The sequence below is a fragment of the Rhamphochromis longiceps genome, linkage group LG13 (assembly GCF_057381845.1).
Source record: "Rhamphochromis longiceps isolate RC_006_pf linkage group LG13, R_longiceps_female_GT1.1, whole genome shotgun sequence".
Classification (NCBI taxonomy): domain Eukaryota; kingdom Metazoa; phylum Chordata; class Actinopteri; order Cichliformes; family Cichlidae; genus Rhamphochromis; species Rhamphochromis longiceps.
The window spans coordinates 19,870,195-19,885,020 of NC_140569.1; the positions used below are offsets into that span (position 1 = coordinate 19,870,195).

The 14,826-nt window shown below is 40.5% G+C and overlaps 1 protein-coding gene across 1 annotated transcript in view; it reads left to right on the plus strand.

Moving 5' to 3' along the window:
- Window positions 1-2,044: 2,044 nt before the first annotated feature.
- The window catches only part of hcrtr2 (hypocretin (orexin) receptor 2), a 37,117-nt gene continuing 24,335 nt past the window's right edge, over window positions 2,045-14,826 (plus strand). The window contains exon 1 of the mRNA XM_085427993.1: window positions 2,045-2,359. Within this exon, the coding sequence (XP_085284119.1) occupies window positions 2,143-2,359 (217 nt within the window). The 5' untranslated portion in view covers window positions 2,045-2,142. The remainder of the gene's footprint in view (window positions 2,360-14,826) is intronic.

The window sequence follows — 14,826 nt, forward strand, 5'->3', positions numbered from 1 at the left end:
TTAGTACAGTCACTTTGCACAAAGATTTGTAGCACTGCCATATGCCAATGAGAAACACACCAATACCATTGATGTAAAAATACTGAAATTGTTACTTTACCGAATTGCTAGATGACCAGATGCTGGGGGCAGAGGAAGCATGTTCACTGCAGACCAAGTAACCCATATAGTCATTATGGCGATTGCAAATAATCCTATACTTGGAAATAAACACTTGTGTTTGTTTTGATGTGTTTGAATAAACACCAGTACTTGAAGTTTGGATCCCTCTATGCTTATGGATCTATGACAGAAGTATGAGCTCAAACTGACATAGCCTACCTTGTGCACAGAGAAAGCAAAAGCCAGATGTGTTTTGTATTCATACCATCAGTGTGCAGTTGGCGCATTGTGTGCTTAGTAGATGATGGCTTGTGTGTACTGTTTGATACGGAAACACCATTTTTACGATGGTGTGAAGAGTTAATCTAGCTGTGTTCGCTTTTGCAAGAGAACTACAATGTTTTGATGATTGGGTGACAGGTTTTCTTATTTGTGTGAAGAGTTTTGCAAAATTAGCCAATAGTTACAAAAAATGTGCTTAAGCAATCAGAAAAAACTGTAAAATAACTAGACACTAATGATTTCATACTACAGTAGATGGCTGAACAATTTTCACAACCGCTTATCCACCGAGACTCTCAGCTGACACTGGCTGAGAAGAATATAAAATGGACAGGCTGACAGTTTACGTGGCTAACGGACAGACAGATAACCGTTATATTCACACACACTTAAAGCTAAGTTTAAATTAATCTTAGATTAGATTTTAAACTGCAAGAAAAAAACAGATCACTCTGACAGGGAAACAAAATAGGGAAAGGGAGATCATACAAGGAGCCAACCAGAACTCAGTAGTGGGTAGAGTGGTGTAGCAATGCCCCCTTGGGACAGTTTGCTTCACAGGCACAGTAGCCCAGTACAATGTATACGTGCATGCACATATAGATACATAAAGCACAATTTACAAAACCTAATCCTGAATTCAAATATATTATGATGTCAACATAAACCATGAGGAAGAGGATTCATACAGAGGCTTTTTAAAGGACCCTCACTTGATGTATATGTCTTATGTTATCAAGGGTACTGAAGCTTCCTGTAAGGCAGCCTTGTTAAGCACTGCTCCACCATGAGATTCACATCTTTAATTCAAATGTACCATTTAATTCATTTTTAACTTCTCAGCAGGAGTCCGTGCAGTTGTGCTTTGACTGCCTTGCAGATTTAATCTGGTCTATTCATTTTGAATGGAATCATGATTTCCATACCGTCATCATAACACCATATTTTGCTCAGAAGAGCTGCCTAAACAAACCCAGCGACAGTATGCAGTATATGCCCCCAAAAAACAAGATGCTGAAATGATGTTCAGATTTATGATTTGTTTACACCAGAGCTGTTCACAGCTTATGACAAAGAGAAATAAGACTAAATAAATACAAAAAAGGAGTCTTAATGACATAAAAACAGCAGTTTATATTGTTGTCATTGTTTCGTTTTGTTTTTTAAATAAAATTCGAAAACATGTCCCCAATAAATTGGTACACAGTCTGAGGCTTGTCCCACCATTCAGTCATTACCTTCACACAGTCACAACAATTTGCTCAAGCACTACAGGACCCAGTTAAACCAATTAGTTTAAAACAAGTGCACTGTTGGATTAAGGGGGTTAACCGTGTCCGTGAATTGGTCTCAAGCCGTCCGTCCAATGTGCCCTCCTTTATATGCTTGTAATTGAATTTCGCACAGAATTAAAGGCAGATTAAGCTGATGCATTTTAAATCACCCCATTCATTTCCAAACCTTGTTCATGCACCCCTCCCCGCAGAAATGCCTGAACACCCCGTTTCTCTCTATTTTTACGCGAGTGGGCATTCGGGTTGCAGCTCAGAGCTCGTTGCTCGCTGCAATCTGCTGTGTTGGTGTTTGACCCTGCAGTGGCTTTGAATGGAGACAGAAGGGAGACCAGCGTCATTCTGACGAGTGGTCCGTGCGGAGCGCATTTAGAATCGCGTTTGCAGTGTGCTCAAACAACCTGCGGTCACTGCAGACGCACAAGCAACAGCTGCAGTTCATCGGGCACACAAAACACCTGGAAGCATGTCTGGCATCACTGGGAACGTGGACTGCGAGGAGTGCTTATCGTCTGGACATCTACCCAACAGCACGGAGTTACATGTGCATCCCACCTTGGATGACGACGAGGAACTTCTGAGATACATTTGGAGAGAGTATTTACACCCCAAGCAGTATGAATGGGTTCTCATTGTGGCTTACATTATTGTATTCTTCGTTTCACTCATTGGGAACTCGCTTGGTGAGTCGTACCTTTAAATGCATTCATTTCTCTCTCTCTCCATTCATCTTAACAACTTGCAAAAATCATAAAGCAAAAGCACACTTCGAGCAACTTTTCCCACCTCTCCATAATATCAGCGCAAATATTACTTGAAGTATGAGAAAAATCCAAATCAAGAGCGATCAATAACTAGAAGCGCATTCCCCCCCTCTGTGATGTTCACTAATCGCAGTCGCGCCTCTGCTGATGTGGAAGCATCAATGAGGAGGAGAAACCGTCAATCAGTCCAGGAAAGCGAGGTTAATTTTGGAAAATCGGTAACCTTTTGATTTCTTTGAAGATACATCGAGTAAAAATAAATTATTTCACACCGTGCATTTGCGTAACTTGCAAGTTTTGCAGACCTATTGTCTGCGAAATTCCATTATTGGACTGCTTTGTTGCTGGTGTATTTTCTCAATGGTTTAGCAGCAGGGGCAGTTTTACTATTTAGCAAAGAGAAGTCAGACTGACCTGTAGCTCTGTTTTTTTTAATTGTGAAATTTCTTATCGGGCTGCTACCACACATTTGAGAACCTCCTTCTTTGTGTCAGTGTGGGAGTCTTAGTTATGCTCTACTGAAGCTCGATTGTCACAGTCACTAAAATAACCTGCTCTTTTTCCGCTTGCACTTTGATCTATTTCAACTTTGAAAGCTGTCTTTGTGCAGGCTTGTGTTCTATGCCTCATCTCAGGGTTCCCACTAGCTATTTTTAGACTTTTTTTTGGTAACAAGGAAAAGGGCCCCCGCATAGATGCAGCTGCGCACTGCAGAATTGCACTCCAGCTTGAAAGGCTGAAGGTGTGCCACATTACCTGTCATTTTAGGCAGCATTTATCAATCTAACAATTTGTATGGTATTTCAGTGAGGAAGACAGCATTCACCCTCTTGCCATCTTCATTATCCTTAATGCAACACCCACTCCCCAGACAGTGGATGACATTTTGAAATGGGCCACTGGAAATGCTGTCCAAGAGAATTTTGTAGATGCTTTCAGAAAACAGCTTTCCACCCTTGTGCAGAGTCTACTTCCCCTTTTATGCTTTTAGTCTCACAATGGAGTGAACAGACACTTTGAAAATGATACATGAGTGGATAAGTTACGATTCCAGAAATCAGACAGGCCAGCTATTCACAGTCTAATGTTCAACAGTTTCATATTAAACATGTTAAGTGAAATAAGCAGGGTTATCATTTGCTTTTTAAAGCTCAGATTACAAAAAATATGTGCTTTATAGTACTGGTTTACTAACAATACCTGGTTGCTGATGTAATCAATGTTTTAGTAAATACTTCAAGAGCAGGAAGTCATTTAGGAAACAAATTAGTCATTTTGTTTATGAGCAAAATTTGCATTTCTTTGCCGAACAGAGCAATTAAGGACATTGGAGGGGTCCGTGTGTGTTTAATCAGTATGGCCATGAGTTTCAAAGCCAGAGATGACAGGTTCTCATTATAACTGTCAGTGTTAGATGAGGAAGCACAGCGCAAATCTTTTAAATCATCGCAGCTTCTCTTTCTTTGTTTCCTGCACTGTGTGCTGTTTTCTCTTGCTGCAGTTTTACCTGCTATGAACAGCAGGAAGTGACAACAAAGGTGTCACCCCTGCCTGGAGAATCTCTTCCATAGACAGAAGTAAAGAGAAAAAAAAATCATAAAATCAGCATTTACTGTTGCATTTTTTATTCCTATAAGGGAAAAGGAATCCAGTGGAATTTTTGTTAGAGCTGAAAGTATTTGTTCTCATAGTAAATGGCCTTGCTGCTGTAATGGATTCAGGCACACATTGTACAGTAGGTACTCAATTTAAAACTTTAGTCTTCCTTTTCGTAGAGGGTCTTTCAGTGTAATCCTCTTTAGCATTTCTTTCCTGCTGCTGTAAGTACAAATTTTGATTCATCAAATTGCTGCCTGTATTAACTTCACTGTTCACTGACGATGTTAGCGACCACCTGGCGAGCATAACATTAAGCAACTAAAGCACCAGATATTTCCCTCAGAGAGTTGGCAGAGACTGAACTTGGAGTAAAAAGTAAAGAGAAACCACTAATAAATCTGCTCTGTATGTGATGGATGTGTAACTACAAGAAGCTTTTTGCTAAAATGTTTGCAACATTATTATGCTTTTAAACCTTGGACACAGTGTGTACACTTTGTGTTCAAGGCTCTCCCCTTCCCATGCCAACATTTTACCCCATAGGCACTGAAACATTAGCTAAAATTCCAACTAATAATGGGCGGGCAATTGTCATTAGATCATCAGAAACATTAGGGCATAGGTGTCAAACTCTGGCCCACGGGCCAAATTTGGCCTGCAGCCTAATTACATTTGGCCCGTGAAGCCATACCAAATTATTATTAGAGTTGGCCTACTGGTATTATCCAGCTAATATATATATATATATATATATATATATATTTTTTTTTTTTTTTAGTATTAAGCTTTGCTTGTTCCATATTCAGTTTTTCAGCGAAACATGTTTGAGTCCATAAGAAAAGATTCATTCTCATATCTGGAGGAATAAATATATTTCAATCAATATTAACGTTAGCCCGCAACTTTGTTCCAGTTTTGAATTTTGGCCCACTGTGTATTTGAATTTGACACCCCTGCATTAGGGCTACTTACCCTGCTCAACTTCTTGTTAACACAACAATACAATGAGGCAGACATATGGCAGCAACTCAGTGCGCTCCTCCTCATGTTGACACGGTCAAGACGACCTACTGAAGTTCAAACTGAGCATCAGAATGGGGAAGAAGGGTAATTTAAGTGGCTTTGAATGTGACACATGGTTGTTTTTGCCAGAAGGACTGGTTTGAATATTTCAGAAACTGCTGATCTACTGGGCAGAAAACCATCCCTCTGGTTGCGTTATTCATTCAGAGGTCAGAGGAAAATGACCAAACTGCCTTGAGATGATAGAAAGGTAACATAAACTCGAATAACCATTCTTTAGAACTAAGGTATACCAAACTGGATCACTAAACACATAAGATCTCAAACCTTGAATTCTGGTGCTGGGCTACAGCAGCCAAATTCCACACTGGACGCCACTCCTGTCAACAAAGAATGGGAAACTGAGGCTGTGATTCACACAGGCTCATCTAGATTAGACAATAGAAGACTGGAAAAATGTGGCCTGCTCTGATGAGTCATAATTTCTGCTGCAACATTCGTATGGTGAGAATTTAGCATGAGCAACATGAAACAACATGATCCTGTCTTGAATCACTGGATCAGGCTACTGGTGTTGTACTTGTGTGAGGGATATTATCGTGACTCGCTTTGGTCCCCTTATGAGTGTAGTTTAAACACCACAGCCTTCTTAAGCATTGTTATGACCTCAGTATACCCATCTTTTAATGGCTGCTTCCAGCAGGATAAAGTACATTGCCACAAAGCTCAAATCCCACTCAAACTGGTTTCTTAAACATGACAGTGAGCTCACTGTACTCAAATGGCCTCCACAGTCACCCGAGCTCAATCCAACAGAGCACCTTAGGGCAGTGTTTCACTGAAATATGGTTTTCTAATGTGAAAACCATATTTCACATTAGAAAAATCACACGGCACACAAAACAAAAATATCACAAAAAGCATATTGATCATTTTTACCTGCACATCAGGTATAGCAGAATTGGCTCAGTTTGTCCACAGTACACGTTTTTTCTTCTTCTGACCACTACTCACGCTAGGGTCTTAATATGGGTCGGAATTTCTCCAGGAACCAGGTCAGATTGACTAATTTTCTTTTCAAATATTTTTCTATTGCTTTTACACGATGTTCTTTCTTCTTTGCCTTCTTCTGTTTTACTGGCAGTTGGCAACCCATTTAATTAGAGCAGGCAGTTGTACTGCCCTCTAGTGGAAGAGAATGTAATTGTTCTGCATGTTACTCACGCTAATTGACCCTGTGCACGAGAAAATGCTAGCTTCCTGGTTTGAGACCGGATGTGGGGTTGTACATTTCCGGTAGCTTTACTTTGCGGTCAATCGCTACTGCGAAAATATACTCCAAAATCATGTCCAAAACTCGAAAACGGAAAGATCGCGTTAAGTTACAAAGAGCAGAAGGTGGGAACACTCACCACTGTTGTGTCATAAAAAATCTAATGATCAATTTTGACGTTTAAAGAGTTTAGATCGATCAGTTGTTTACATCACTCAACACAAGCAACACAGAACTGCATCACTGCAGCAGAAGACACATCGTCCACATTCAGAAGCACATCTCTGTATACTGACTGGTCTTATGATTTAAACAGGCAAATGTTCAGCATTCAAACTACAGGTGAAGAATAGTCAAACCAGATGTTTCCTCCGTTATGTCGATATCAGCTAGTCAAGTACACACCCACACAGCATGTTAACAAACCGTGAAAAAAGCCACACAAAAAATGAATGATTGTTGGTAAGGGTTTCTATACATTAGTATTTACGAAGGGTATGTTGTGACTTACCTTCAAAATTACAGTGGTCCCTCGCTAATAACGCGGTTCACCTTTCAACTCGCTGTTTCACAGATTTTTTTAGTGCAAGTTTGCACGTTTTTTTTACGTCACATTGTGTCCTGCGTCCTGATCGCTGCAGACAATCTCCTCCGTGACGTCTCTCATGTACAGTACAGAATCGCTGCATCGATCGCTAGCAGTGTGACTCTGAAGTGCAGTACTGTATGTCCACGATGTCCACGAAACGTTTTGCACCGTCAAAAAATTTAATTGGCTACTTGATTTCACCTATCGCTGGTTATTTTTAGAACATAACACCCGCGATAAATGAGGGACAGCTGAGAAATATAATATTTGAATCCCTTTTCTCTTTTGCTCTGAGGCGCGGGGGAAAAAATATCGACAAGTTGATGAACATCATTTACAGATATATTGGGTAAATGCCCAAGACATCTATAGAAATGTAAATTGCCGCTTGATTCATTCATTTGCTTAACTTGTTTTGGACCATAAACAGGGCGTGAATAGGACACCGGAAACAAAGTTCCCCACAGGAGTTTCCGCACCGGAAGTAGCATATGCTAACGTGCACAAAGTCAATTGCTCAGAGTACCAATCAGGTGGAACCAGATAATCTTCCGAGGCACACCTGATCATTTCTCACAGAACACCTATGTTCCACTCCACAGTGGTTGGGAAACACTGCCTTAGGTATATGATGGAAGGAGCTCTTCACAGCATGGATGTGAGGCCAAAGAATCTGCAGTAACTGTAATGTAACCATGTCATGACCAAAATCTCTGAGAAATGTTTCCATCACCTTGTTAAATGTATTCAATGAAGAAATAAGACCGTTCTCTAAAACTCCAAAACTACCAAGGTCTTCCTAACAAAGCATCAAGTAAGTGTAGAGTAGGTACAGTGGGGCAAAAAAGTATTTAGTCAGCCACCGATTGTGCAAGTTCCCCCACCTAAAATGATGACAGAGGTCAGTAATTTGCACCAGAGGTACACTTCAACTGTGAGAGACAGAATGTGAAAAAAAATCCATGAATCCACATGGTAGGATTTGTAAAGAATTTATTCGTAAATCAGGGTGGCAAATAAGTATTTGGTCAATAACAAAAATACAACTCAATACTTTGTAACATAACCTTTGTTGGCAATAACAGAGGTCAAACGTTTACTATAGGTCTTTACCAGGTTTGCACACACAGTAGCTGGTATTTTGGCCCATTCCTCCATGCAGATCTTCTCGAGAGCAGTGATGCTTTGGGGCTGTCGCCGAGCAACACGGACTTTCAACTCCCGCCACAGATTTTCTATGGGGTTGAGGTCTGGAGACTGGCTAGGCCACTCCAGGACTTTCAAATGCTTCTTACGGAGCCACTCCTTTGTTGCCCGGGTGGTGTGTTTTGGATCATTGTCATGTTGGAAAACCCAGCCTCGTTTCATCTTCAAAGTTCTCACTGATGGAAGGAGGTTTTGGCTCAAAATCTCACGATACATGGCCCCATTCATTCTGTCCTTAACACGGATCAGTCGTCCTGTCCCCTTGGCAGAAAAACAGCCCCATAGCATGATGTTTCCACCCCCATGCTTCACAGTAGGTATGGTGTTCTTGGGATGCAACTCAGTATTCTTCTTCCTCCAAACACGACGAGTTGAGTTTATACCAAAAAGTTCTACTTTGGTTTCATCTGACCACATGACATTCTCCCAATCCTCTGCTGTATCATCCATGTGCTCTCTGGCAAACTTCAGACGGGCCTGGACATGCACTGGCTTCAGCAGCGGAACACGTCTGGCACTGCGGGATTTGATTCCCTGCCGTTGTAGTGTGTTACTGATGGTGACCTTTGTTACTTTGGTCCCAGCTCTCTGCAGGTCATTCACCAGGTCCCCCCGTGTGGTTCTGGGATCTTTGCTCACCGTTCTCATGATCATTTTGACCCCACGGGATGAGATCTTGCGTGGAGCCCCAGATCGAGGGAGATTATCAGTGGTCTTGTATGTCTTCCATTTTCTGATGATTGCTCCCACAGTTGATTTTTTCACACCAAGCTGCTTGCCTATTGTAGATTCACTCTTCCCAGTCTGGTGCAGGTCTACAATACTTTTCCTGGTGTCCTTCGAAAGCTCTTTGGTCTTGGCCATGGCGGAGTTTGGAGTCTGACTGTTTGAGGCAGTGGACAGGTGTCTTTTATACAGATGATGAGTTCAAACAGGTGCCATTCATACAGGTAACGAGTGGGGGACACAAAAGCTTCTTACAGAAGACGTTACAGGTCTGTGAGAGCCAGAGATTTTCCTTGTTTGAGGTGACCAAATACTTATTTTCCACCATAATTTACGTATAAATTCTTTACAAATCCTACCATGTGGATTCATGGATTTTTTTTTCACATTCTGTCTCTCACAGTTGAAGTGTACCTCTGGTGCAAATTACTGACCTCTGTCATCATTTTAAGTGGGGGAACTTGCACAATCGGTGGCTGACTAAATACTTTTTTGCCCCACTGTAACTAGTGATACAGCCAGTTAATCACACTTTAATTGTCTCTTTATTTCATTGCAAACTTCAGTTGGTTTTTACCATAGCTGGACTGGCCATCGGTGGGCGGGCCCGATGCTGACCGATGTGTAAAAATAACTCAGTTGTTTGGTGGTGGTTTCTATGGCGGAGCTTTCACAGAGGCCAGCAGGTGGATGAGGGAAAGGGGAGGCAGGAGGAGGAGAGACCCGAGGCGGCAGTCCGAGTGTCAGGTGAACTGAACATCAGGTAAGAAGTTATGACCTGCAGTCTATCTGGGTCAGATATAAACCAAGTTTAGGTGGAGTTTATTTTCGCTGTGCTGATTTTTTACAGTAAGTTACAATAACTCGTACTGCATAGTAGCCAACATGACTGAGTTTCTATACAGCTGGGTGGGTGCTATGATGTTACTGATAGTGAACTTTATTTTATTCATAAGGTTAGTTAGTAGAGTTGCCAACTGCTCCTTAAAAAAAATGGAATGGTCCCTCCTTCAGAGAAAGTTATTGTGTCGTTACGCTGTCAGCTGGCTCTTCTTCTCTCATTCTCTGCCCCTCTCTCGCCTGTTGCTACTTCAATCATGAAACTGATCAATGATCAGCTGATCGGGATTGCTGTCTTGTTTGTTTGTCTCCCACTTTGCGCCAGAAAGAGGAAACCAGCGGATGTCGCGCTAAACAACAGCAGCACATTTAAGCTTGATCAGCTGTTGTTAGAATTTATTTAATATTAATTTCTACTATCAGCTGATGTTTGCTGGAGCCACAGCTGTAAAAGCTGCTGGTCTTGATATCGGTTTGGTTATCTGGTGAGAGGGAAACATGAAGATGAAACCAGGAGATGTCCTTACTGAATCATCAGAGCTGAACAGGTGATGGAGAAACAGGTTTACCTTTTAGGTGACATGAATGAGTTGAAGGGAAGTTATGAACTGTAGTAGCTGAAAGCTGGTAACTGTGCAGGGGCGGGTCTAGCAAAGTTTTCCCAGGGGCCAGGTAGTGCATTAACAGGGAAAGGGGGGCACAAAGAAATACTTTTCTTTCTTATTCTCATTTAAAATGTCTAGCTTTTAATAAATAATTATCTGAATCTGACAACCAAAGTTTTTATCTGATGTAAAATGTATAGAAATCATACATATACCAACAAGACAGTGTACATCACTGTCACAACAGTGTCTGTTTTCATTCAAAGGCTTTATGGCTTTTCCTGTAATACCTGGTGGGTCTCTAGTCAAAATGCCCAGGCCGATTTTTGTCCCAGTCCAACCCTGGTCTTAACTGGTCCACGCTTTTTCTTTAAATCCACAAATGATGAAGCTTTTTAACATTTAGTGCATAAACTTTGGAATGGCACTTCCTCACTCATTAGGTCAACAAAATCAATAGTCTGTTTTTAAATGTCTGCTGAAAACACATTATAAGAGATTAGATTTTCTTTTAAACGCACTCTACTTGTTTTCATTTTTTGGCAATGTGCCCTATAAAGGGCAGCGGGTATATTATTTGCCATCCGCCAGCAACGTATATCAGAAGCAGATGCGGGCCCTTTTTTTGCCTTTAATGATAAACTTATATGTAAACTTATTATGACTGCATTGAGAGGAGAGATCTTTGAAGTAGGCATGCACATCTGCTGCTGTGGAAGACACCCACAGGCAGCTGCAGGGGTGGCCGTGGGAGGTAGAGTGGGTCATCTACTAATCGGAAGGTCGGTGATTCAATCCCCGGATCCTGTAGAATGCATGTTGAAGGATCCTTGGGCAAGATGCTGAAACCCAAATTTCCCTTGATGCTGATCCACTGCAGTGTGTGTGTGTGTGTGTGTGTGTGTGTGTGTGTGTGTGTGTGTGTGTGTGTGTGTGTGTGTGTGTGTGTGTGTGTGTGTAAATGTTAGACAAAGAATAAAAGTGCTGTATAAATATGTGTGTGTGTGTGTGTGTGTGTGTGTGCGCGTGTGTGTGCGCGTGTGTGTGTGTGCGTGTGTGTGTGTGCGTGTGTGTGTGTGCGCGCGCGCGCGCCAACATCTCAGATCTGACTTGCTGACTAAAGAGATAACCTTCTTTGGAAAATCAATCAGCATATTTTATACATTAACTTGAACCACACAAATCTGTGTACTTGTATAATAAATCATACTGTTATATAAAAAGTAGAGCAGCAAATGTCCTGTGAAACAGTACTATCTCCTGTGTGATGCTCTAATCAGTAAATGCTTGGCGAAAGTTCAAACAAGAATTTAAACATGCATGTTAAATTTTACAGGACTATTTGACATTTATGTCTTTTTTGTTTAAGAATAATTGATCACAAGCTCTTTTAAAAAAAAGAAGCAGTCCTCCATACTATTTTTTTTACTATAACAACAGTAGAAACTGTTTGAACTAACTAACTAATTACCACACAGAGCCTGCAACAATTCAACTCAATAATCGTATGCACAGCTATCCAGCTGAAACAAGGAAATATTATCCAGCTCGAGTGTTTTTCTGATCACCTCTTGTCCATTACTTAATAGCTTTTAGCAGTACATTGGTTCCAGTTCCACCTGAGTGATTCTGGCTTGCTATATGTAGCAATATTTTTTTTTTTAAAAGCCGCTCATTATCTTTGCTTCAGCTTCCATGCACTTATTATCTACGTGTGAGTTTCTGCAAGTAGGTTACTGGGAGTTTTCAGGACAAACATTATCAGCTGTTTGGGTTATATTGATATTTATAAATCTATGGTATAATGTGCATTAGTCCTTTTTATAGTTCCTAGGCATCACAGCATCATAGTGCTATGTTAATTTTGATTTAAAAAACCTTAATTGGGCTGTCAACTGGATCATTTGTTCTCATTCTAAATATAAAAAGAATCCCAAATAATCCACAGTTCAGGTTATTGTTGTTTAACCTCATCAAAGGGAAGCCTGAGACTTCTCAACACAACACTCAGTTCTTGTAACCTTGCTGTGTTGCAGCTAAACTAAATAATAGTTTTAGGATTTGTTTTTGATCTGTTGTTTGTAGTTTATTTATTTCTTACCTCTCCTCGGCTCCAGTCTAGTTTGAATCCAGCAAATCCCAAACCAGGTCCCGGTCCTTTAGGACTCTTTTTATCGTCGTGGTCCTGGGGGATGTCAGGGGGAGTTTTGTCTGATGTTTGAAGGACGTTTTGATTGTAAGCAAATGTAAAGCAGGCCCACTCTCTTAATGAAATTAAATTTGTTTTCCCACTGTTTCTTTATTATTGTCTTTTGAATGCTGGATTGAGCTCTGCTGTAAGCTAATTTTGTGCTCAGTATTTAATTTCCTGAATTGGGAGGTGCTTCTGACTATGCAGACATGAGTTTTAGCGCCTCTCGAGTCATTTTATATTAGGTTGTTTATTGAGCAGGCCATAGTAGGTATATTGACAGGGGTGCTCCTGAAATGGGGGAAAGCCTGGTGCAAAGCTGTTTCCTCAGTTTTTAGTTTTCATCATCTTTTAGATGGAGATTCTAAATAAATTCTACATGTATTTTTCCACAACTTCAATTGAATCCAAACTGGGAGCTGGTTCACAGGAGAGGTGCCTGGAAGCAGAAGGCTCTGCCTACCATTCTACTTTTAAGTACCCTAAGAGTCTTAGGAGTAGGAGTAAGTAAGTCTGCAGTTCAAGAGTTAAGTGGTCTCTTGGGGTGCTACTGTACGATAATTTCTTTAAGATAAGATGGGGAATGATTATTTAAGATATTCTATGTGAGGGAGAGGATTTTAAATTAAATTCTGTGTTTAACAAGGAGCCAATGAAGAGAATTCAATATAGCTTCTCTTCATTGGTTCCGTCATTGATTTGGCTCTCCGTTTAGTTCCTGTCTGTACTCTCACTGCAGCATTTTGGAACAGCTGATGGCTTTTTGGGGAGTTTTTAGGACATCCTGATAATAATAAATTACAATAAGTCAGCCTAGAAGTAATAAATGGAGTCTATAGGTATATAATTTAAGCTGAATTTACTGTCAGAGGTCATGAGAAGATTATTTGCAACTACTACAAACATAGATTGATTTTCACAAGGATATTTCTCCTGTATAGTAAAAGATAATATTTTATTTCATTTTGCTTCCTCACAATGTGTCATGGTCCTGCGACCATGACTCAGTGACTTTATGTTTATGTTCTTTATTGTTATTACTTTCATTATTATTCATGGCTGTTTTGGGATGGTTTGTGTTTGGGATTTTAGACACTGGGTTCTGGGTTTGTGCTCCCTCTGTTGGTCCCTGGTGTTAGTGTTCCCCTGTCTCGTCAGGTTAATCAGGTCCAGCTGTTTCCCCCACCTGTGTGTGATTTCCCAGTGTCTCTCTGTGTACTTATAGTGTGTGATTTCCTCTGCTCCTCGTCGCGTCGTCTGTGTTCATACCTGGTGTAATCCCCTGCGTGCTCTCCCTGCTGTTCTCCCTTCATGCTCAGGTTTGCTATTTCTTTGTGTAGTTTCTCCCAGTTAGTTCATCCTTAGTTCTGTTTTACCATCCCCACTTTATATTGGATATTATCAATAAATCACCCTCACACCTGAATAAGTGCTGCGTTTTGAGTCCTCCTTCCGCTCTCCACACGGCCGCTGCCCCGGACCGTGACACAATGTAAACACTAAAACTGTAGGATCTTCCATTTCTTCATTTTTAAACTCTTATTTTGTGGTGCAGTAATTTCAGTAACAGTAATTGTTCAAATATTTCATTTACAAAACATTACAGATAAAGTGGGAGATACTGCATATAATTTTAAACTGATTTTAGCATTTTATTTTGGGTTTAGACCAGAGAGTAATAAGAAGGCCTGTAATCTGTCAATATTTTCTTAAAAATTATGATATTGAATGTTAGTCTTCTATCGTGGCCATAAACAGACATTTCAGTGTAAGCAAAGTTCTAAAAATGATCTATTAATCATACTTTTTATAAAGAAATAAAAATTGGACTTGTCATCAGAGTTGGCACTGAAAATTGCAGTTTCTTTATTTGTAGTTCACTTCTGGCTCCAAAAACAGTAAGAGACAGTATGACAGCAGGTAAAATGCAGTCATTTACCTTTAAAGCCTGACTTCAGAAACCAGTAAGCAATCAGCTTACTCAATCACAATTTGTATCACGTCAGCTGCTTCCCCGATACTCACTCCTGTTTTTGGATTTAACTGAAATCAACAAAATGTGAGCAGATGTTTCACAAGCTATCATGGCTGATTTCTAACCTCTAGACATAAGGTAGTATGAAAAGTGGAATTCAGTAAGTGAATCTATTCAGCATCATCACTTTAAACATAAGCGGATGTTTTCTAGCCTTGATGTAATCTAACATTGAACGCCACAGCCTGCCCTGCACCATTACTGTAAACCTTACAACAGTACGTCAAACTGCCTGATATAGTATTTAAATAACAATGTTAGTGTAGTCAGAGCATTTAGTATTGCCAGTGAAACTTCTG